At 35.4% G+C, this 24,732-nt stretch overlaps 1 protein-coding gene across 2 annotated transcripts in view; it reads left to right on the top strand.

The window, feature by feature from the left end:
* AGPS (alkylglycerone phosphate synthase) overlaps nucleotides 1-24,065 on the top strand; it is a 148,639-nt gene extending 124,574 nt beyond the window's left edge. The window contains exons 18-21 of one of the 2 annotated variants that reach the window (XM_053907421.1): nucleotides 2,563-2,598; nucleotides 2,716-2,815; nucleotides 4,991-5,048; nucleotides 18,404-24,065. In XM_053907421.1, coding sequence (XP_053763396.1) covers nucleotides 2,563-2,598; nucleotides 2,716-2,815; nucleotides 4,991-5,048; nucleotides 18,404-18,525 — 316 coding nt within the window. In that variant the 3' untranslated portion in view covers nucleotides 18,526-24,065. The remainder of the gene's footprint in view (nucleotides 1-2,562; nucleotides 2,599-2,715; nucleotides 2,816-4,990; nucleotides 5,049-18,403) is intronic. The other variant, XM_019460473.2, reaches the window with a different exon arrangement.
* Nucleotides 24,066-24,732: the final 667 nt, after the last annotated feature.

Below are 24,732 nucleotides of genomic sequence, written 5' to 3'. Positions count from 1 at the left end.
ATAAAAACTTATATACTCAGCTTTTATGATCATTTTATAAAACCAAAATTTTGAATGTACACAGTCTAGTTATTTGAATGGTTTTAATAAATGGGAGCTTTAAATATAGTTCTTACATCTCATACTTGATAAAAACTAACATTTCACCAGAGTTTGATTTTAGTTTAGTTTGATTTGAGCTGCTTAATAGTGTGGCCAAGGAGGATATTGTGTGTTGAGTATAAATGTTGAACATGTGAAATCCATTTTGTAAACTAGTTTTTTTTTGTTTTTTTTTTTGTTTTTTTTTTAACGTTTATTTTATTTTTGAGACAGAGAGAGACAGAGCATGAACGGGGGAGGGGCAGAGAGAGAGGGAGACACAGAATTGGAAGCAGGCTCCAGGCTCTGAGCCATCAGCCCAGAGCCCGACGTGGGGCTCGAACTCACAGACCGTGAGATCGTGACCTGAGCTGAAGTCGGATGCTTAACCGACTGAGCCACCCAGGCGCCCCTGTAAACTAGTTTTTAAAAAGTTATTCCAAAACTGACTTGAAATAATTCTAACTCTCATTGAAATTGAAGATCCCAAGGAAAATAACTAGCTGTAGGGTGCATTTATTGAGTTCATTTATTTCATTTTCATTTATTAAAATGTATTTTGTATATTGGAAGATAAATTCTAACCCAAATTTTCTGAAGAAGTTTTATGGGAAGGAATTCCTAGCTAGTGTGTCTAACATAAGTAAAGTACTCCAAAAACCTGTTAGAAATTAAAGAATAATACTATGACTTTGGTAGCCATGCTATCACTTGTCCAGATGATTTTTGGAAGAGGTTGATGTTAAGGGTCTTAAATGATAAAACTGATCTATTAAAAGGTGTTGGATTTGAGTCACTTTCTGAAGTACACCCAAATTGAGGTTTTCCCAAAAATGTTTTTGTATTATTTTTACTTTATATTTTCTTGAGATACTGATCACTGAAGCTTTGTTGTGACTTTTAAAAGCCTGTTTATTGGGGCACCTGGGTGGCTCAGTCGGTTAAGCGGCCAACTTCGGCTCAGGTCATGATTTTGCAGTCTGTGAGTTCCAGCCCTGCGTCAGGCTCTGTGCTGACAGCTCAGAGCCTGGAGCCTGTTTCTGATTCTGTGCCTCCCTCTCTCTGACCCTCCCCTGTTCATGCTCTGTCTCTCCCTGTCTCAAAAATAAATAAAACGTTAAAAAAATAAAAAATAAAAATAAAAGCCTGTTTATCTGTTGAAAACTGAACTCTTTGGTATACATTCTGGATTTGTTGGAAGGTAGCAATGCTTTCTTAATATTGACTGCATTTTCTGTTTATTGATATTGATTCAAATATAAGTGATATATATTTTACTACTTGCTATAAATTTGTTTCATTCAGGTATCCTTTCAATTTATTTATATTTGGTTATTCCTAAATGATAGTGCCCTCATAGTTAGGATGGTTCTCCAGTTTTTCTTAAACTTTGTAAATCTGGTACTTAAAATGTAAACATTCAAGGGATCTTTTTTATGAGTGTGAATTAACACTAGAAGAAAAACACAGCTGGCAAATTGACAGTAGCATTGTTAAACAGTTCATTTCTTCTGTTCTGAGGCACCTAACATTTGGCCTAAAAGGCCATTAAAATTTTAGATTAGATTCTATTTGTATTGTTGTAGTAAAAAGAGTATTTCCTCTGTATTCTCTCCTTCTGTTAAATTAAATTCTTCGTAGGAACCTCTGTAAATTGCATTCACAGATTTGACTATGATTATTTTGGCACTCTTCTACATTTTTTCTCGAATGTTTATTTATTTATTTAGAGAGAGAGAGCATGTGCACAAGCTGGGGAGGGACAGAGAAAGGGGGAGAGAGAATCCCAAACAGACTCTGTGCTGACAGTGCAGAGCCCTACATGGGGCTTGATCTCATGAACTGTGAGATCATGACCTCGGCCAATATCAAAAGTCAAACACTTAACCGACTGAGCCACCCAGATGCCCCTGAGGCTCTCTTAAATGCTTCACCTAATTGCATTTGGAAAGCCCAAGTATATATCATATATATGATTTAATAATCTAATGTTCTTGATGTCTTTTGTAAACACACATACAACATGCACACATATGGGGCCCAGAGTGTAAAACCTTCAGAGACAGTACTTTAAAGCCATATTGCTACATTTAATATGATCATTAAATTTGTTTCCAAAGTCCTTAGTAATTATTAGTGTGAAGTTGGAGAAGATGCTTTATTTATTTTACCCAGCCTGATCATTTTTGATATTTGAACATTTCTCTTGTTTCTGAGTTTGAAGTTCTCATGCCTATTTCTGTTGACTCAACGAAGTTTAGAAGACTTATAATGTCCCATCTAGTCTGTTTGGGGCTTCTTTAACTTTGCTATCTATTTCATTAAAAAAAAAAAAAAAAATCCTCTGAGGAGGTTGGTTGTTTCAGGCCAATTAGAGAAACATTTACATTGTTTTTAAAACTTTAAACTCTGGGTAATAATCCAGACTTACCTCAAAAAAGTTGTTAAAAACAGTACAAATAGTTCCTGTATTTCTTTCAGCGAGCCAATCTACATTCCTTCCATGGAATTAAGAAGGTGGGTAGAGAATGAGATTATGGTTTAAGCTAATCAGATGATTTTGCCTTTAAAGTTCTAGATGTTAAATCTGATTTCACTTAACTTAAAGCCTTCTGGGGATTGTTTGTTTTTTAGGGTGACGCAGACTTATGATGCAGGTGCATGTATCTATTTCTACTTTGCCTTTAACTACAGGGGAATAAGTGACCCACTGACTGTGTTTGAACAAACTGAGGTAATTTTGCATACATGAATATATTCTTACATTCTTTTATTAATTTAAATAAACTTTCCTATCAATTTATGAATTTTAGTTCAACTCTGTTTAATCACTCCATGACTTACCTAGTTGATAGTCAATAGAAATTAGAAACATATTTGTTGCATTGAGTCGTATATTGACTTGTGAGTCTAAAATTAATATTATCTATAGATATTAGATTTAATATTCTAAAATTAATATTCTGTAACCTGTGATTCTTTGGTTGTTACTTACAATTTGTAAGACCGTATTAAATAACAAAGGACTATAGGAATTCTTGATATCACTTTGGCAGTTCACCCATTTCCAGATGCTCGCTGCAGTTGAGGTCAGCAGCCCTAATGTTCTTGGTCTGTGTTGCTGTAATATCCTCATTCTGGGTTTATAATTGTTTGATTGTTATAGCTATACATATACTATAGAGGTTCATTTGCTACTAGTTTCGTTACATTCCTTAACTGGCCTTAAGATTCCAGTTTTTATAAAGCCTTCTGTTTGCTGGTATTTCTTGTAAGTATGCCTAAAGTTGAAGAGACAGGCTGGACTGGAGGAACTGGGAGGAGACTGAGGTTTGTTAAAACCTCAGGTGTCCTAGTGTTTAAACTAGTGTTTAAAACCTAGTGTCTTAATGTTATTGCATGCCTGCCAAAGGCAGCACCATGTGGCACACTTTTAGACTCAAAGCACAGACAGGGTTTGGTTGGCTCCCTCCTATGCCTCACCCCCCCCTTTTTTTTACAGCTTTTTTGAGGTATATTTGCAATACAAGTAACTGCACATATTTAAAGTGTACAATTTAATGAGTTTTGCATATGTATACACTCAAATCAAATATCACTCCAATTGAAATAATGAACATATCTGTCACCCTCAAAAGTTTGAGTACTTACTTCCCCATCAGCTTAGCCTTTCAGTGTTTTGGTTGACCTCTGGCTACTCAAAGGCCTGTACTCAAAGGCCCTGTACTACTATAAGAGTGAGATTATTCCTTTTTCCCCAATCCAAACTGCCATTCTCTAAGTACTACTAATTTCAAGTAATTGTTGCTTTGTTTAAAATCATTTGTTTAATTCAGTAATTTATTAAATTTAAAATAATGTTATTTAAAATAATTTGTTAGAAGGTACAACGCTGGCATATATTTGATTCATTTGAAAAACCCTAAATCCTAAGTGATGAATGTTCATATAAGTTACTTTGCTGTGAGATGTGGTCCATCTGTCCTGCCTGAGCCCTGTCACCCTGGTCTAACTCCTGTATACACACCTGAGTAATTGAGAGGTTCTAGGCACTCTAGATACTTCACCTCATGGCTGATATATACTCATGAACTGAATGTAATTCTACTTCTGTTCCCCTTTTTTTTCCACTCTGCACTTTAGTCATTCTCTGTTTTGCTGTAAGTGTTTATTTTTCTAACCTTAGTTGCTCTATAAGGAGCTTAGGACCTAACATGTTAGGAGGAGAAAATAAGGTTTGTTTGGTTTATTACACTTAGATATCCATCGGTCTGACAAGTAACTTGTTCCAAGACATTGACCTAAGAAATGGTCTCCGTAAGGGTTTTTATGGTTGATCTCTGATAGCTTTGCAAGGAATTTTGGGTCCAATACCCACTTTATGATATTTAGGGAGTAATTTAAACATCTAAGCCTCATTTTCTTTGTCTGTGAAATAAGGATAATGCAATTATTACACAAGGCTATAGTATAAAATAAATAAGTTACTACAGGTAAATTGCTTAGTACTTTTCTGCATATAAAATAAGCAGTCAGTACATGTTAGTTACTAACATTTGCTGGTGTAGAGAGGTGTTTACTTCAGAGTAAGACTTGACTATCTTCGCAAAACTTACTATTAACGATTCTGTGCTGCTGAATTGATCATTTTATCTTCTTTTTCTTTTCTAGAATCTTGAAGTGACTGTTGTAGACATTGTGACCATTCACTAGAAAAAATGTATAAAACTAGGCTGCATATTTTAATTGCGTTTTAAATGTAGTCAACCAAAGGAAGATAAAGGAAAATTAGAAATCCAGTTTGTAATTTAACCTAGGAAGTACATGCCTCCTTGGGGGCTTGGTCTTAACTTTCACTTCAGAGTGAAACCTAAGTAGCAACTATTTGTTGTGTTGTTTCCAAATACAGGCAGCTGCTAGAGAAGAAATCCTTGCTAATGGAGGGAGCCTCTCACATCACCACGGAGGTATTCTTTTTGGGGGTAGAATTTCTACTGTACCTACTATTAAAAAATAATTGGTTTGATAAAATGTTGGGGAGAGCCATAGTACATAATTTGAAGGCACTTGATATTTCTTGAGAGTTTTTATGTCTGTTACTGAGGTAGCCTAAGTTGTGGTAGTAACCAACAGAAGAAATACTAAACATTACCATTTTTATTTTCAAGTATAAAACCTCTGTTTCTTTAATTTAGAAACGAAGTTAATTATTTGCCCTGCTTTAGATGTTAAAACAGAAATGAGTCAACATTTTAATTTTTGCATCATAGACCTTTCCTTTTTTTCTGTCTTGCATGTAAATCAGTTTGACTTTCTGGTGGTTTTTATACTCCCTGGTTGTAAGTTTCTAACACGTTGGCAGTATCAGGTAATAAAACAAATATAGGTCAGATCATGTTATGATAAGACTTCTAAAATTTATGTGCATTTTCAGGTTCTAGGCCTATTGGTCTTTATTTGTTGAAGACTCCAAGTTTGAGGAAATGATATATTTTTAGAAATTATTGGCTTGAACTGGAATGTATCTAGGTTTGATTGCATATTAATTTATTAAGAAATTCTACCTCATTTAAATAGAAATCTTTTACTTCTGTTGTATTTCTCATATTTTTATTTTCTATGTGGTCAGAAATATAACTGCATAGAAACGAACTCTAAACTACCTGGTTTCCTCCATTGCCTAGAAAAAGAAACTAGGTAAGCCTAAATACAAAATATATTTCATATGTGCTGGTAAAATGAAGATGCTTTCCCTTTGCCAGCTTGTCCTCTTCTACACTGGTAAATATTGGTGGGCTCCAGGGCTTGGCGCTGAGCCAGTCTGTTCTTCTGTGTTCACTCCCTCAGTGATTACCTCATTCCCAGGATTTAAAACACCAAGTATATCCTGATGACTTTCAAATACCAGAAAACATCACCACCACGACATTCTAGGTCAAATCACTATTTCTTCCTGCTGAGTCTTCTGCAATAGCATCTTATCTGGTCTGTCTGCTTTCGCTCTTGCTCCCCTCAGGCCATTTCTGTTACTGCTAGAGTAATCTTTTTAATAAAACTCAGTGTTTTCTCCTCACAAGGCAGAATAAAATCCAAACTCCTTATCAGGACCTTCAAGGATATACATGTGTCTATCCGTCTGTATCTCTTACTACTTTTTTACTCTAGCGGCATTGGCCGCCTTGCTATTCCTCAGACATACCAACCACCTTTCCTCTGTAAGGCCTTTGGTGTTTGTTCCCTCTTTTTCTGATGTTCGTTCTCTTGTCCCCCCCACCCTGCCCCCCAGATATTTGTATGGCTCACTTTCGCCATGATTTAGTTCCCTGATAAAAATGTCACCTTCTTTGAGATGTCTTCCCTGTTCTCTTGTTTAGTTTCTGTGTTTCTCATTTGAATAAGTTCGATGAGGTTACTGACTTTATATTATTTGTGGGACTGTGTTTCCCAGTGCCTAGAACAGTGACTGTGTCTTTCTATATAGGAAATGCTCAATGAATATGTTAAGTGAGTGGGTAAGGGCCCAGGTATTCACAGAATTTGGGGCAGTTTTGCAAATTCTTAAGCAGCTCTGAGTCTTTCATATTGGAATGGCTGTAGTCTCATTACTAATTTAGCTTCAAACATTTAATAATCAGGCCTTGTTTGAATATAGGGTCATGTTTAATCGTGGAAAGGCTCAGTTTGTCCCATAATATTTCTGAGAAAGTATATTAGAGCCAGTTATTCAGTAGAAAAGTAGGGTAAAATAATGTGCATTTCTTTACAACTGCACAACAGCAGCCATTTTAGTGTTCTTCCATAGATGCATTATGTATGTAAGATCCCGTTCAGACTTTGTCTTAAAGCAAATAAAAGGTCAAGAGGCTTATACACAAAGGGGAAAGAACATAGGCTGTGGAATCATATCTGTATTTGACTCCTGGGTCTTCACTTAACTAGCTCTGTGACCTTAAGGAAATAACTTCTCTGAGCTGGTGTTCTCTTCTGCAAAATAGGAATAATAGTACCTACCTTGTATATTATTATAAGAATTAAATGTAATAGTGTACGTAGAGCATCTAAAGTGCCTTGCGTGTTGTAGGTACTCAAACAAAACAAAACAAAACAAAACAAAAAACACAGTAGCTTAAAAAAAATAACAATAGACAACTCCAGGTGGAAACTCTGGCTTGTATTCTTAACCATTGAAGAAAAGGTTACTGTTTATATGAAAAAGATTCATACATTCAAGGGATATGATACAATTGTCTTAACATGTTTTCAACTGTAACCTGCAGTTGGTCTCGTTCTATAGGAAGTTCTATTATATATATGAAAGAGAAATAAATTTCCTTCACACTCTTGGCTACAAAATATACTATAGAAAAATGTCTATTTTCATAAATGCCTCTCTGCTTAAAGTTAATCATCTAATTTGTAAATGTCAAATACCCTGTGCTATTCAGTATAGTTTCATAAAGCAGAAACCTTTCTATATAAATTTGAAATAGAATGGGTTTAATTGTCCTGCTAAACTTAACTAATGATAGAGCTTTTGAGAGATCACTTCTTTTTATGTGAAGAAAAGATTTTCCTTGATTTGCATCCGGAACTGAAAACTCAAGTTGACCTCTTAGTGTCATCTTTATTTACTGACCTTCAGGCAGTGTCATGACATTCTCAGTACCATTTTTGAGTTTGAGAGTAGAAGGGCTGGGGGTTGGGAGAATATTGATGCAATTTCTCTTAGAGGGTTTGGCCTGTAATTGTGATTAATAACAGTTGCTTTCACTATCTGGAAACAGACAGGCTGGTTTGTCTGCCTACAATCATGCTGTGATAAATGGAGCTATTTTAACTCTGGTTTTGTGTATCAAAGAAAACAGATGTAGTCTGGAACTGGAGGCTATAGGAAATATAAAGCCTGCTTAACTTAATCTTCGTAGTGCTTGTTTATGTAACTGACGAGCTGGTCAGTTTAAAGAGCAGAGTTTATATCAGCCACGTATTTAATTTCAATTTATGACTTTTTTAAGTTGTTCATTGGCTAAATTTATACCTAAGTCCTTGTCAGAAAGTAAAATTCTTTGATTGGATATAACCAGCCCTAGTTTAAATATTGGTATCTTTGCCTAACCAAAATTATTTTTTATTGTTCAGAGAATAATTATAGGCTACCTCTCCAAACTTTTTTTGTAATATTAACAGAAATCCAGTAGTATCAGAAACTTTAAAAGTAAAAAGAGAATTCTCAAAAGAATGAAGAAAATATTGGCTTTGAAGCCATTTGTTAAAACCTGTAGTGTGAAATAAAAGATATATATTGGAAAAGAAGAAATAAAATTGTTGCTACTTATAGATGACATGATTGTCTATGTAGAAATCCCAAAGAATCTACAAAAACAAAATTAGCAAGATTGCAGAGTTTAAGAGCACACACAAAAATCAGTCACATTTCTATTATTAAGAACAAACCTGGGGCGCCTGGGTGGCGCAGTCGGTTAAGCGTCCGACTTCAGCCAGGTCACGATCTCACGGTCCGTGAGTTCGAGCCCCGCGTCGGGCTCTGGGCTGATGGCTCGGAGCCTGGAGCCTGTTTCCGATTCTGTGTCTCCCTCTCTCTCTGTCCCTCCCCCGTTCATGCTCTGTCTCTCTCTGTCCCAAAAATAAAATAAACGTTGAAAAAAAAAAAAAAAAAAAAAAAAAAGAACAAACCTATAGAAACTGAAATTTAAAATACAATACCATTTCCAGTTACTCCAAAGAAAATGAAATGAGCATATATCTAACAAAGTGTGCACATACTTAGGCATAAATATAACAAAATATATACAGGATCTGTGCTCTGAAAATTATAGAATGCTGATGAAAAAAGTAAAAAAAGAGACCTGAATAAATGAAGAGATGGTACTGTGTTCATGGACTGATAAAAAACTAGACATAGTGAAGATGGTCATTTCTCTCCAGATTGATTTATTTATTTAATACAATTCCTATCAAAATGTCAGCAATAATGGTAGTAGGCATAGAAAAGATGATTCTAGAAGTTATATGGTGAGGCAAAGGAACTTGATAGCCAAAATAATTATGAAAAAAAAAAAAGGCTAAAGTCATAGGAATGTATCTACCTGATTTTAAGACATTATATAGCTCCAATAATCATTACTGTGCTATTGGAAGAGAGAGACATCAGTCAATGGAACAGCATAGAAAACCCCCACAAAGAAGTCCAACTGATTTTGACAACAATACAGAAGCAGTCCAATGGAGGAAGTGTGTGTGTGTGTGTGTGTTTAACAAGCAGTGTTGGAGTAAACAGACATCCATAGGCTCAAAAAACCAAAAGCAAACAAACAAAAAAATCCTTGACCTAAATCTCAAATCTTCTATCAAAATTAAAGTAGATAATGGGCTTAAATGTAAAACATAAAATAATTAAACTTTTAGAAGAAAACAGGAAAAAATCTTCAGGGTCTAGAGCTAGGCTAGGCAAAGAGTTCTTAGACTGGTCACCAAAAGTACAGCCCATTAAAGGAAAAACTGATAAGTTGGATCTCATCAAAATTAAAGACGTTTATTCTGTGAAGGATTCTGTTAAGTGGATGAAAAGGTAAACTACAGAGTTGTAGAAAATATGTGCAGGCCACATATCCAACAAAAGGCCTATATATAATATATATATAAAGAATTCTCAAAACTCAAGAGTAAGATGCAAAACAGTCCAATTAGAAAGTGGGCAAAAGATATGAAGAGTCATTTCACTGAAGAGGATATACAGATGGTAAATACTCACTTGAAAAGAGGTTCAACATCATTAGCTATTAAGAAAATGCAAATTTAAACCACAAGGAAAATCACTACACATCTATCAGAAAACTAAAATTAAAAAATGACAATATCAAATGCTGATTGAGGATATGAAGAAACTAGATTAGTGATACATTACTGGTGGGAATGTAAAGTGGTACAGCCACTCTGTGGAGACTTTGGCAGTGTTTTATAAAATCAAACATGCAGCTACCATTCAACCCAACAATTGTACTCCTGTGTATACCAGAGAATTGAATACCAGAGAATTGAAAGCTTGTGTTCACACAAAAACCTGTTCATGAATAATCAGAGCAGCTTTACCTATAATATCCCCAAACTGGAAACAGCCCAGATATCCTTCAGCTAGTAAGTGGCTAAACAAACCGTGGTACATCTATACCATGGACAACTCCTCAGCAATAAGAAAGAACCAGCAATCAGTGCATGAAACAATTTGGATGACTCTTCAGGTAATTGTGATGAGTAAAAGAAAGCCAATCCCAAAAAAGCACATACAGTGTGATTCTATTTCTGTGACATTTTTGAAATGATTTACAGAATTACAGAAATAGAGAACACAATGTTTCCAGGAGTCCCTTGTGGAGAAGAGGTGACTGTAAAACAGGCAACACAGGAACCCTTGTGGTGATGGAATTGTTCTGTATTTGACTATATCAATATCAGTATCCTGGTTGTGATTTTGATCTTTTGATGCCTACCAGATGAGTATAGCCTTTCCAGTATTGAATATCAGATTACCATAATATAGCAGAAAGTTTGTTTTGTCCTTTAATTTTTTTTCCTTTGGTTTCTTCTTTGTGGCTGGCTTTTTCTCACGAAACGTACTAGTTGATTATATTTTTCCACTGAAGCAGTGTTGTAAATAGATTCCAAGACCAGACTGTAAAAGCCAATTTAACCCATAATTTAGCTTAACATTTAACTATTAAAGCTATATCCTAGGATAAACAGATTTGAAAACTGACAGAAGATCTGTTGTTAAAAATGTATTAATCCCTGCACCTTTCCACGTATGCAATTACAGTTGTCCATGTGCTATACTTGTAGTAGCCTCCAGCCTCAGGTGTGTCACTGGAGTAGAAGAAGTGGCTTAGATACTAATACTTCTCTTTGGTTTTTTTGTTTTTTGTTTTTTGTTTTTTGTTTTTTAAATATGAAATTTATTGTCAAATTGGTTTCCATACAACACCCAGTGCTCATCCCAAAAGGCGCCCTCCTCAATACCCATCTCCCACCCCCCATCAACCCTCAGTTTGTTCTCAGTTTTTAAGAGTCTCTTATGCTTTGGCTCTCTCCCTCTCTAACCTCTTTTTTTTTTTTTCTTCCCCTTCCCCATAGACTTATGTTAAGTTTCTCAGGATCCACATAAGAGTGAAAACATATGGTATCTGTCTTTCTCTGTATGACTTACTTCACTTAACACTCTCCAGTTCCATCCACGTTGCTACAAAGGGCCATATTTCATTCTTTCTCATTGCCACATGGTATTCCATTATGTATATAAACCACAATTTTTTTATCCATTCATCAGTTGATGGACATTTAGGCTCTTTCCATAATTTGGCTATTGTTGAGAGTGCTGCTATAAACATTGGGGTACAAGTGTCCCTATGCATCAGCACTCCTGCATCCCTTGGGTAAATTCCTAGCAGTGCTATTGCTGGGTCATAGGATAGATCTATTTTTAATTTTTTGAGGAACCTCCACACTGTTTTCCAGAGCGGCTGCACCAGTTTGCATTCCCACCAACAGTGCAAGAGGGTTCCCATTTCTCCACATCCTCTCCAGCATCTGTAGTCTCCTGATTTGTTCATTTGAGCCACTCTCACTGGCGTGAGGTGATATCTGAGTGTGGTTTTGATTTGTATTTCCCTGATAAGGAGTGATGTTGAGCATCTTGGACCTCTAAAGAGAACTTTTCTTCCCAGCAATTTTATGTCCAAGACTCTTTTCAATAAGATGTTTGTTTACTCTCAGAATGTCTGTACTACATTATTATATTGTTAGAGAATAATTAGTAAACAGATAATGCTAATTAGCAAACAGATAATGCTAATAGATATTTTCAGGTGTGAATCTATAAAAAGTGACTTTAGTTACAATTTATTTATTTCAAAATTTATTTTTAATGTTGTTCTGTGTTACCTAATACAAAAGCCACTAGGCTACCTGTGGCTATTTAAATTTAAGTCAGTTAAAATTAATTAAAATTAAAAATTTATTTTCTCACTTGCACTAGCCACATTTCAAGTGCTCATATCCTCATGCAGCTAGAGGCTACTGTGTTGAGTAGTGCAGATAAAGAACATTTCTGTCATCCTAGAGATTTATATTGGATAGTGCTGTGAAGCTTTATATTCATATTCATATTCATATTCATATTCATATTTATATTCACCCATTGTCTAGAAAAATGGCCCAAAAAATGACCTATAAGTTTTTTTTCAGTAGATATTAAATTCAAGTTTTTAGGAATTAACTTTTATTTTATTTATTTTGAGAGAGAGAGAGCACATTTGCAAGCAAGCAGGGGAGGAGCAGAGAGAAAGGAAAAGAGAGAATCCCAAGCTTGACATAGCAACATAGGGCTTGAGCTCACAAACCATGAGATCATGACCCAAGCCAAAAATCAAGAGTTGGACGCTCAACTGCCTGAGCCACCCAGGCTCCCAGGAGTTAACTTTTAAAATAAAGTAGCATTTGAAAAAAATAAAGTAGCATTTGTCATTAATGGTTGATGTTCTCAGATGTAACTCCTACCTACTCTACCACTTTCTCCAGAATTTCCCTCTTTGGTCAGTAGCCTCGATTTAGAGCAAGTTCACCTTGCAAATGGCAGTCAGCCATTTGCTGCTAATTTTAGTTGGTTGTAACAGTGAAGTGAAGGTATGTTGCCTTTATGGAAATTGTTTGGGCTTCTAAGAGATAGCCCTTTGGAAGCACATAGTCCAGGATTTCTTCATCTTAGCACTGTTGACATTTTGGGTCAGGTAATTCTTTGTTGTGGATGTTTACAGCATCCCTGGCTTCTTCTACCCATTAAATGCTGGTAACATCATCCCAGTTATAAACAACCAAAATCGTCTCTAGACATTACTAAATGTCCTCTGGAGGGCAAAATTGCCCCCATTGAGAACGACTGATATAGCCCAAAGAGTCCTAGAGATTTGAAGGAAAGAGTTTTAGGTTCTGTGCCATACCTTCTGTTTTAGCTACTGTAAAATAGCTCTGATTATATCCAACAGATAATGTCAGAATACAGGGAGTACAAGGCAAATAGAAGCAAAGGAAATTAAGGAAACCCACATTGCTTTTCCTAGATATTTGAATTTTTGCTCCTTATCTAACATGACTTCTACATAACCATGGCTCAATATTTTTTAGTTCAAGTAACATTTCTTGAATTCTTACTGTGTGGCATACTGTCTTGAAATTGAAATGCAAGAATGAGTGAAACATGGCTCTAGGCTTCAGGGAGCATATGATATTGTCTATCCTTTTCTGTCCTTATCTATCGCATGTTATTTCACCTGTTTACTTGCTTTTTACTTTACTCTGTTGTATGTGCAGTAATTGCCACCTGGGTGTAAATATCAAGTGTGTCAAGCCATCTTTTGGGGCGTGTAGCAGAATTAGCACTTCATTGTGTTCTGATGACAGATCTCCTGTGATTGCCCTAGTAATTCAAATTTTTATTCTGTTTCATAATCATTAAAGACCTATTCAAGGATCTATAAGATCTTAGAGCTATTATGTGAACTGCACAGGTGAAATTTTAGCATGAAGAAAATTGACATTTTAAATTATTTAATAAGATAAAAATCCCATTAGATTTTAATTGTTCTGTTAAAGTCTGTTGTAGCCATGAATTTGTCATCTCAATATCAGAAGTTTCATTTGTAGAAAATAAGTCAAATGACTTAGTAAAGAAATGGAAACATGACTTTAAGCATCCACGAAGCACTAAATTAAACTCTTAGGTAGGTATAGTCCCAACTCATATGCCTTTAAAGCCTGGATGTTAGCATTCCTGAGTTGGTGATGTGTTGGCCAACATTCAGCATGTACCCCTACCAGAACCAAACATACAAAAATGTGCTGTAGAGCACAAACACATGGACAGCTACATCCTCTTTTCAGCTTGAAACCTCCCTCTGAAGAAGCATCATTGCAGTCAGATCACCTCAAAGAGTAGAAACTACCCATGCTCTCTGTTCTTACCACTCCCTAACAAGTATCATGGAGCCAGAGCCTCATCTGGCAAGAGGTTGTTGGGTGTCCTTCCAACTTTAATTGGTTGGATCAATTAAACCTTGAAATACAAAGTTAATGCTCAGATCACTCATACAAGCAGCTAAGTCTAGATTGTCTTTTTAAAATCTGACCAATAGAGGTGCACCTATTGAGAAGGTGGCTCAGTTGGTTAAGCGTCCAACTTCGATTCCGGTCATGATCTCATGATTTGTGGATTCGACCCCTGCGTCAGGCTCTGTGCTGACAGCTCAGAGCCTGGAGCTTGCTTCGGATTCTGTGTCTCCCTCCCTCTCCCTCCCTCCCCTCCCCCCGAAATAAATAAACATTAAAAAAAATTAAAAAAAATAAAATCTGACCGATAAAATAGTGCTAAAGTGATATCCAGGATACTCAAACTAGAACTTTCAAACTGTAGTTGTTATAATATTGGTTAGGTGCTTTTTGCTTTGGCTAAATTCTGCTTTTGAGCTCCAGCTTTGGTAATCAAAATATATAATCTGTTTCATAGTTTGTTTTTTAAATAAGCATATAATCTTTTCAACCTTATAATTAAATTCATAATTCAAATTCAAAGGTTTTTAATTTATCTAGCTAAAAAGAACTCTGGCTAGCAGACCCCAGATTTTTCCCTTTTAAAACGGGACTCTTTGGTAGCTTCTGCTAAGTTTTCAGTCCCTTAGACCATAAAGAGTAGTTCCAGATAATTCTTGGTGACTAGGTTGGCTACCATGTCCACATATCTCGCACCCAACACTCCCATCACTGCCCATACACATCTGTTCATTCGTACCACAAAATGCATACATGTAACACACATGTGCACAACTATATTGTAGCTCCAGAGCTACAAAAAGTTAAGATAGGGATCTTGTATTCCACAAGTCACAATTATTCTAAATATGTGATGCCCAAAGTACTTAAGCCAGGTGTTCTTTCTTGAAGCCGTTAGCATCCAAAGGGGACTGTTGAACCTGTGATTTCAAAGACTATCCCTGAAGCATCCATTTCCTCTGTTCCAAAAGTAATTTTTTTTAATGTACTGTATGTTGTGGAGGAACACAAAATATTTGTCTAATATGTATATATATTGTTAGATATTAAATTGTAAAAAGGTGAATTCTACTTTTAATTTAAGCAGAAAAAGAACTTTTCCCCCTGTTAGTTTCTGTAATGTTCAGTATTTGGTCTATATTTTTTTGTATCTCTAAAAATATATCTGAGGCTCTTAAATATCTGGCTTATGTACTTTGGGCATCACATATTTAGAATAATTGTGAATTGTGGAATACAAGATTCCTATCTTAACTTTTTGTAGCTCTGGAGCTACAATATAGTTGTACACACATGTGTGTTACACGTATCTAGATCAGTATAGTCAGCTAATGTCTAAATGCCTATAAGTGCAAATAAGGATTGTACAAAGGGCATTATTATTGTTATTTAGCTCTAGAATAAAGGTCTTCTACTTTGAAGTGGGATTCTCTCTTTGAGATTAGGGTCTTTGGTATTTTGTTGCTGTTGTTACAGTTTATTGATTCATCAGAGACAGCCACCAAAGGTTCTTTAGCATTTTATGAAGACTCTTTTCTTTATTCTTTCTTTCTTTCTTTCTTTCTTTCTTTCTTTCTTTCTTTCTTTCTTTCTTTCTTTCTTTCTTTCAAGTTTATTTACCCACTTAGAGCACAAGTGAGGAGGGAGAGAGAGAAGGACAGACAGAATCCCAAGCAGACTCTGCACTATTAGTGCAGAGCTCAACATGGGGCTCAAACTCACAAACTATGAAATCATGACCTGAGCTGAGATCAAGAGCTTAACTGACTGAGCCACCCAGGCACCCTTGTGAAGACTATTTCTGATAATCATCTTAAAGGCTTAAAAGCCTCATTGAAGCATTTTTACTTAAATTGTGTTTTCTGTCTGCACTTCTGTAGTTGACTTAAATTGTCAAGCAAAACCGAAAAGATTCCTAGTTGCTTTATTACATAGGCCATGATTTCTGACCTCAGTTATCACTGATGGAAGCTCACAAACCTCTGCCTTCAAGGGGTTAAATTCTTCCATTAAATATCTTTATGAGGGGCCACAGCCATGCTGCCTATACTGTCTTGTCTTTTTTTTTTTTTTTACTTTCTAGTTCACTAATCAAATGTATGTTAGATTGATTATTGTAAAAGTATAAACCATAGAAAATTTGACAAGATAGATGTGTAAATTATCCTTCTGACAGAACTAATGATGCACTCCAAGCACCTTCTGTTTTCCAGCGCTTGGTGAGCAACTTCATTAAATATGCAATGGCTGTTGGGTGGCTTCTCAGCCGATGGTTCAGTTCCTTGTGGAATTGCATTATTACTAGAGGTGTAAAACCAGGCAGACAAGCTAGCTGTTGGGCATCCTGCTGAGGTTCTAATGTGCTCCATCTTGTTGGAGCAGTTGTTTGCAGTCTTTTCAGGACAATTACATCCATAACAACAGGACACATTCAGTGAAACTATATTACAGATAACAGTGGAGACTAGCATTGACTGCTCTTCACCCCTGTCTCTTGAGCTACCTCATTGTGGGTAGCTAGTAATAATGCCACTTCTGTCACTCAGAGAGTAGTTGCTTTTTTTTTTTTTTTTAATCCCTTGGAGCAAATCTGGCAATAACTGATTTGCAGCTTTTTTGAGTGCTTAAAATCATAGGCTATTTGAGGTGAAAGACTTCATAGACTCCAGTCCCTTTGAAGATGAGAAAACCAAGGCTAGAGCATTGTGGTGAGTTGTCCCTTTGAGAGATAGGAGGACCAGGTAGAACATCTTGTAGGTGGCAGAGATTGCATGAGTAAGAATTTGTTCTGTTTGGCTTCCAGTTTGAGAGCTCTTTTAAACGTTACTTTCTTTTTGAATTTAAGATTTTTTTTCTTCTGTAAATCATTCCGCTCCCCCCCCCCAATATTAACACAGCAAACTCTTTTATTTCTAGAAGCCAAGCAGAAATATCTTGCTTTCTAAGGATTTCATGCTATAATTTTAATGACAATTTGATGGCTTCCTGGAGAACTGGACACAAAAGATGATTTGAGTTGAGCCTGAAATGGTATTTAACGTTCCAGATGGCAGGTGCTACAGTGTATCACTGCAGCCTGATAAATGGCAGTGCATTTTAGAATGACAGGCAGAATACTTTAATGAAAGAAGGTTTCCCATTTCGGTTGTCCAATTAAATCACTGTTGATGACTTTGGATCATTAATGAACATTTGTGGAAAATGACCACTTGAATTCAATTATTACAATATGTTTGAAAAGTAGTAGCCACAAAGAATCCTATCTGTAAATTAAAAGATTTATCCATTTTGCCACAGATAAATTAGCACATTGCTTTGCATAATGCCAAAGCAGGTTAACATTTCACTTTTTTTTTTTTTTTTTACAGGTTAAGTACATATCCTTTCTTATGAAAGTTCTACTTAGAAAAGTTTGTTTTTTTATTGGGTGCCTTTTAAAATATAATTTATGCTACGGACCATTATATTCTCAATAAAATATTAATTTATTCTCAATAAATTAGCAAGAGCTAGGAACAACGAAGAAGAACATTATACAATGTATAAAAGTAGAAGATTAAGTTTAAGATGGATTAGGTGTTTGATTTATTTAGTGCCTAGGAAGAATCTCTAATTCTGGAAAAATAATAGGAAGAATTATTTGGGAACATGCAAATTTATTTAAAAGTAATATGAAAGTAAATGCAAATAAAAGTTTTATAACCAGATTTTTTTCTTAAACCCATTAAAGGTTCAGATTTTCTTAATTATTTTAAGCTTTAAAATATTTTGTGGATGTATATCCTGCCATTTTTGCTATAGTATACCCAACAAATTCATCTGGATATGTTTTTCTTTAATTAACTTCATTTTCTCTGAAACTTTGGGATGTTTTGGTAGTTCAGACAGGGGGTGGGTTCTTTTGAAATGCATGTTTTTCTCATTTTGTTATTTGTAAAATGGGCTGCAATCTCAACCCAAGCTTCCTTCATCTCCATTTCATAGTTTCTAGAGAAAGGAGACACTGGAGCACAGGCTTCCCCTGGGAATACATTGGGCTTAATGAGCTTGATAGTCTGGTGGGCTCAATAAATCAAATAAAGCAAAACATTTCTCATTTTTGAATAAAAGCATTTATCACACAGTGTTTGTTCATTCATGGTCACAAGATTGATTGGTTCCCAGCAACATAGTGTATATTGAAGCATTTTTTATTTTGTTTTTCCAGTGGGCAAGTTACGGAAGCAGTGGCTAAAGGAAAGTATCTCTGATGTCGGCTTTGGGATGCTGAAGTCTGTCAAGGAATATGTGGACCCCAATAACATCTTTGGAAACAAAAACCTTTTATAAATCCATTACTGTTGTTACAAAAAAATGTCACTTTTTTTTTTTTTTAAGTCTTCAACTATGGTTATACCAGTAATCAAATATATCATGGATTGTATTTCAGCAAAAATTTTTTGTTGGTTTTAAATAAGTTGTTTCTGTATTTGTTTTGTTTCTACATCTATGGATTGACAGATGGTATTCCTAAATCTCTCTCATTGTAGGTGCATCAGTTTACAGCCAACTGGTTGTCATTTCAAATTTTAGTCAGGTGGCACAGGGCTGCTAGTTGTTATTTCAGAGGAAGATGCTGCCAGCTGTTTCATGTTGATGCTTCCCCTTGGGAACAAAGGGAGATTTTGGTGTCATCCACTGCTTATCTAGCCTCTCTTTTAAGGACGTTTCTGGAAAGCAGTTATCTGGGGAAGGATGCCACTGAGGAGTGATAACACATGTATGTTTTTTAAGAGTGCATTCTAGTGTGAGTAGGTCATTAAGAAGAATACTAATGAAAGAATATAGGCAACCTGTTATTTAGGATGCCTTCAGTTCGGTGAGATGCTTGGCCTACATTTTTCTTTGAAATTAGTATACATTTATAAAACCTGAAATGAGCAAAAAGTTATTGTTAGGGGACATGTTTCTATTCTCCACGTTTCTGTTTCTACTGGGGTATGAGTTGAATGTGTATCACTGAGATAACTTCTTGTTATATCCTAGTTCCTTCATAGTATGTTTTGTAAGAAAGCTGACTTATCACTCATTGTACGTGAACAGCAGGTTTACCATGAAACGAATGCCTTTATTCAGCTTAGAATCCTAATGTTTCTGATTTCACATTCTTGTTGCTGAGATGCAGAAGAAACTGCAACCGGAGCAGAAGAAGGAAGACTCCTTACACTTAATGTCTCCAGTTTGAAGAATTGTTTGACTGATGAAACACACTTACCATTTAGCTGTTGAATTTGAAAACCTCAAGAGTTTCAATGACAATTTTTTTTTTTAATTAACCCAAACAACCTGGTAAATTGTCATATAAAAGTAAAGTTTCAATTTAGTTTTTAATAGTGGTTTAATGCCTTTTTTGAATTACTGGTTTAACCTAAATTTTGAAAATATGTTATGTATTAATACACAAACCATAATCAAAAGTTTGAAATGTCATATTTCTTAAGTAATAGGGAGAACATTAATCACATTTCACAAACATTTTTACATTCAAGCCTGGATGTTACAAGAAGTGAAATGATTACTTTGAATCACTGTCTGTCAAGGTTCATGATTCACATTTCGGGATGGATTCTTTTCTTAATGCAATACCTAACTTTTGATAATTTTTTTAAATTAATATTTGATCAGATAATGTACGTCAAGATGCAGACGATCCTTTAAAAGGACACACTGTCTGTCTACATAGCAACAGCTCCAAAGTATTTTGGGGCAGTTTGATACCTTTTATATCTGAAGTATACTTAACCAGAAAAGTAAAAATTTAAATTGACAAAATAGTATTTTTAAGACTTCAAAATGATAAGCAATTTTTAATAAAATTGGCCTCAAACTAATAAACTTAAAATCTGTAAGCAAATCAAAATTAAATACTAGTTTAACAACAAAAACTAAATATTTGTTAGAAGCTGCCTCTCTTCATTGGTGATTTATTTTTAGTTACAAAAATTCCAGCAAATCTTAGCATTAAAAGCCCTTGATATTTGAAATAGTTGGATGCTTGATGAGGAAATTACACTTGCCTCTAGAATTATTAAAAAAAAAATCAGCTTTATAAAATGGATCTATTCATGAAGGTAATTTCTCTAACTGGTGATCAAAATGTAAAATTTAATACAGTATTAATATCTCACTGGAGTGTATACTTGTTTCTGAGTAATTTTTTTTAAATAAAATTTACAGATTCATAAGCAGATCCATTCCTTTGCAAGTGATTGTTATAACATTCTTTCCCAGGGAGTTCAGATTTCAACAACCTCAGAAATCTGTATTTGGTATTAGGAAACTATAAATGTCACGGCTGAAAGTTGTGTTCACTGTTCTACATGAACCTTACGGAAATTAGTGATTTATGTCTTTGTTTTTCTTCTTCCATGTATGCAGAACTCCCCAATCTTGATTTTATAGTGATGACTACATTCTGTTGTTGGAATCATTTCTACAGGGATCATTTTGAAACACACAAACACTCACCAGTGCTGTTTCCCTCTGATTTAGTAAACCAGAAAGCCTTTCCCCACTTCTCACACCTGCTTCTGAGAGGTACCTCGGCATATACTTAGTTTCCGTGGAGAACTGAGTTCTTGAATATGCACAGAAGCACTTAAACCTTGCCTCGTATTTCTGAAATATCTGAAAATGGCTTCATAAAAGTTAAAGCCTGGAGAACATTGTTTATGTGAGGCTTTTAAACTCATTTTGAATAAGTTTGTTTAAAATTTTAAAAGCTCATATCCTATCTGGTTTTTAGTACTGCATAAACGTTGACTTGTCTTTCTTAAATCAGTCATATTTCTAATAATTCGTTGATGTCACATTTGGGTTGAGGTTTTAGTGGGACTAGGAACTTGCTGCTAGTGAGAAGTGGCATTGAATACTAAAGACTCAGTATGAACAGGCTTTATTGACCCTTAGAGAAACTGTTGCCTTAATGTTTGGTGCACAAGTACAGGCATAAGTGAATTTTGTCTTATAATGAGTAACTTGAGCTTTTTTAGTTTCATAAGAATTGTAGAAGCCACATGTTTATTGTGCCCAGCATTTTACCACAGAGAAAGAGGATTGAATTCTTTCCTCTTTGGAGGAATTGGGAGTTTGCTTCCTAACTGCTTACAGATTACACTATTACTTAAGAGTTATTTATGAAGCTGGAAGCTTTCTAGTGCACATAGTTGTGTTGACATATTTTGGAAAACAAAAGTGCAATAAAGGATGAGCTTCCGTCAGTATGTGTACTGTGTCAGATACAGATGGTTGCAAGGAAACCTGTGTTTCAGAGTATTTCCTTAGTAACTGCTAAGTCCTAGCTTGCATTTTTGAAAATGCCTTTCTGCATGTTGGCTCCAGAGATATTTCTTCGTCATTTTCTTTCATAGCTACAACTTCTTAACCATAGCTAATCAAAGAAATCCTGTAGTCTCAAGCTGAAGTGTGTAACCTCAGCTGTTAAAAATGGGACTGGGTTTGGTTGAACATCTATTCTATTATAAATGTAGAAACACAAATAGTTATTTATTATGGATTGATTCACAAACTGCATGTGCTTGGTACGTGAAGCAGCCAAAATGGAATGCTGTGGAAAGTGTTCTCTACATTTTAAGAAATACTGAGATGGGCATTAAGGACAGCTTTAATAGCTTTTCATTTACCACTTGATCTTTGGTAACTTTGATTTTAATTACGGCTTAGCTCATGGTGGGAGAAAAGCTGAAAACAAGTGCCAGTTTCAGATTGAAGAATACAGAATCACCTTTGGCTTTACAAGTTAGGGAAGCGAGGCTTTGCTCAAGGCTCCAAATGAGCCATATGTCAATATATTCATTGAATTCTTATTAATTTCAGTGTCCTGAATTAATGTATACATTGATGCTAAAATTCAGAAAATGTAAGTCTTTTTCTTAACTATTGAATAGGGTGTCTACTATGAAGGATGTAAGTTACTCGGCTTTCTGCTTCCTAAGCCACAGTGTTTGTCTTTAGCTTGGAATTTGTAAAAACTACTTGTAACGTCAACAGGTTATATTAACGTATATTATTAATAAAATGCACCCGGGTCTAAGAGATTTTGTTTTCTTCAAAGGGAGTGGGAAGCTCACTGTTCTGTTTGCATATGGGTTTTTCTTTCAATTTTCATTTTTCATCTTCATATTTCTGATTTGAAAACAAAATTTTTATAATTTTATTGATGAAGCATAATCAAGTCCCTTTAGAGTATATTGTTAGCTAGGTTTTATCACTCTAATTATTTTTTAAATCAGTGTTCTATTTCTTGGAGGTGTTCAGTCTCCTGTGAACCTGAAGCATTCCAGTTTGAACCTAGAAAGCTCCTCAGAGAATGAGCACTGTGCTCTTCTGACCACAATAATTCCTTAACAAACGTCAATGAGGACCACTGACAGATGGAACACTCAAGCCAAAGAACATCACAGAATGAAAGTAACTTTAGTTCAGTGAACATAAAAAGATTTCTTCTTTGGTTCCCAAAGGAGATTGTCTTACACGTTTTTTTCTCACAAGGAAGAAAATAATATATTAAGCATCATTAAGAACATTTTTCAGAGACTGAACTTCCAAATCTAAGAGGGAAAGAGGAAAGAGAAGGGAAGAAAATGCTTTAGTGTGGATTTCTAATCAGCATGCATACCTGTTTTTCAGGCATCTTATTGTTAGCAGTGTTTTTCATGAACATGAGCACCCTTGAAAACGTGTTGTTTAATCCTTAAAGTAACCTTGTTCACATATCTATGAAGGACATGAAATTCTTCTACTGGTATACGGTTTCTATAATTATTTTTTGGACTACTTAAAGAATATCCCCAAAAGTTCACAGTGCCTTGTTGGGATTTTTTTTTTTTTCCATGAAATAGCCATTATTTAAAATGGGTGGGAGAGGATAAGTGTTTAAAGACTGAGATTGTTTAGTAGTTCAGGGCTGTTCCTCTTCAAGAATATGTCAGGAATTAAGTAGTTACATGTAGAAACACTGAAAATCCTTTCCACAGTGTGGGTTTGGATCACCTATTCTAGTATGTTTCACTAGTTATATGGTGGACCTGTACTCTCATATATCTGTTCAGTCAATGGGATTTATATGTACTTTCATTCTGAGATTTTCATTCCTACTGTCCCAACTTCGTAGCCCTAAGATGTGGCTTAGTAGATGTGGCATACTCACTCAGTCCCTGAGACACCCACTATATGCTTCTGGATGTTTGCTCACACAGCTCCTGTGGAGCAGAGCCTGTGGGGGGAGGGGGGGTTCTATTCCTTATGTTGTGTGTCAGTCCTTTTTTCTGTGACGGTGCCTTCAGAAAAATGAGTATCTCTGTTCCTGGACAATGATAAATCTTATGAGAAATATGTGTAGATTATATTTCTTAATTTTTGTCCTTTTTAGCTAAGCCTGTGGAATACTTTGGCTCTGATACAACTTGACTTGAATAATATCTTATCCTGAGTCTTCCTCCAAGGCAGTACATATTCCTGCCAGTACTGTAGTAATCTTTTGGGAACTACATGTGGGTAAGCTCTTGTATGTAAGCCATTATACTGCTGTAACTAATGCATACAAACAGTTCTTCTCTTTACATTTATGGTTTAAACATTGGTATGTAGTGGAAAGGGAAATTCCTGAGAGATCTCAACATAGTTTTGTCAGTTCAGACTGAGCCATGTTGTTTTCCACAAGGGCTCAACACATGGTCTATATACTGTGCTTTTGGTGTATGTTTGGATTCTCCTTTTATTGCTTTTCCTAGACTGTACTGTTCTATAAGCAAATGCCCATGTGTGATTTTTAAGACGTGCTGGGAAGAAATAAAACAATACCAAAACCACTCATTGTTACAGAAATTGTTGCTTATTTCATGTTAATTCCATGTAACCTTTGTTGGCAGCATCATGCTATACTCACAGAGAATGGATAGAATATAATCTGTACCCATGAGTAGCCTCTCTGTTAGTGAAGGACATGTGCACAGATACTGGTTTTGTCCCTGCCTGTGGCTCCTATGCTAGAGGGCGGGTTGTAGTTTTCTGGGCTCTGAAATGACTGAACTTTGTGTTGAACCTAGTCTTCCTTGGTACATTGAAATAATCACTTGTGTCACTAAGATTTTGGCTCTTACAGTAATTAATTAAAGAAATTTTCTTCCTGGCTCATATAAACTTGGACTGAAAAACCCTTAGAAATCATCTCATCTTATCTTTTCCCAAACATAATTGACTACTTTCTCCTATCCCCCAGGCCACAGATAACTAGTCTTCCTGAACATTTGTTGTGACCAAATGGGAGTGTATTGCTTATCTGGGAAGCCTTTTCCAACTTGAAATCTTAAGAGGTTTTAAGGTATTAAAGAGGTGTTAAGAGGTTTTTGTTTATTTGGTTGAAATCTGTCTCCTCTATCCATTGATGTAACTTTTGTCTTCTGTAGTCATAAGTTACTGTCCAGTTGCTCTAATGAAAGGCAGCTCTTCCAGTGTTTAAAGGCAGCTCATGTTCCC

This window comes from Panthera pardus, unplaced genomic scaffold (assembly GCF_024362965.1).
Source record: "Panthera pardus isolate Hobbes unplaced genomic scaffold, ASM2436296v1 HiC_scaffold_10, whole genome shotgun sequence".
Taxonomy (NCBI): Eukaryota; Metazoa; Chordata; class Mammalia; order Carnivora; family Felidae; genus Panthera; species Panthera pardus.
The sequence above is the reverse complement of the archived record's forward strand: the minus strand, read 5'-3'. Positions and strand labels throughout refer to the sequence as shown.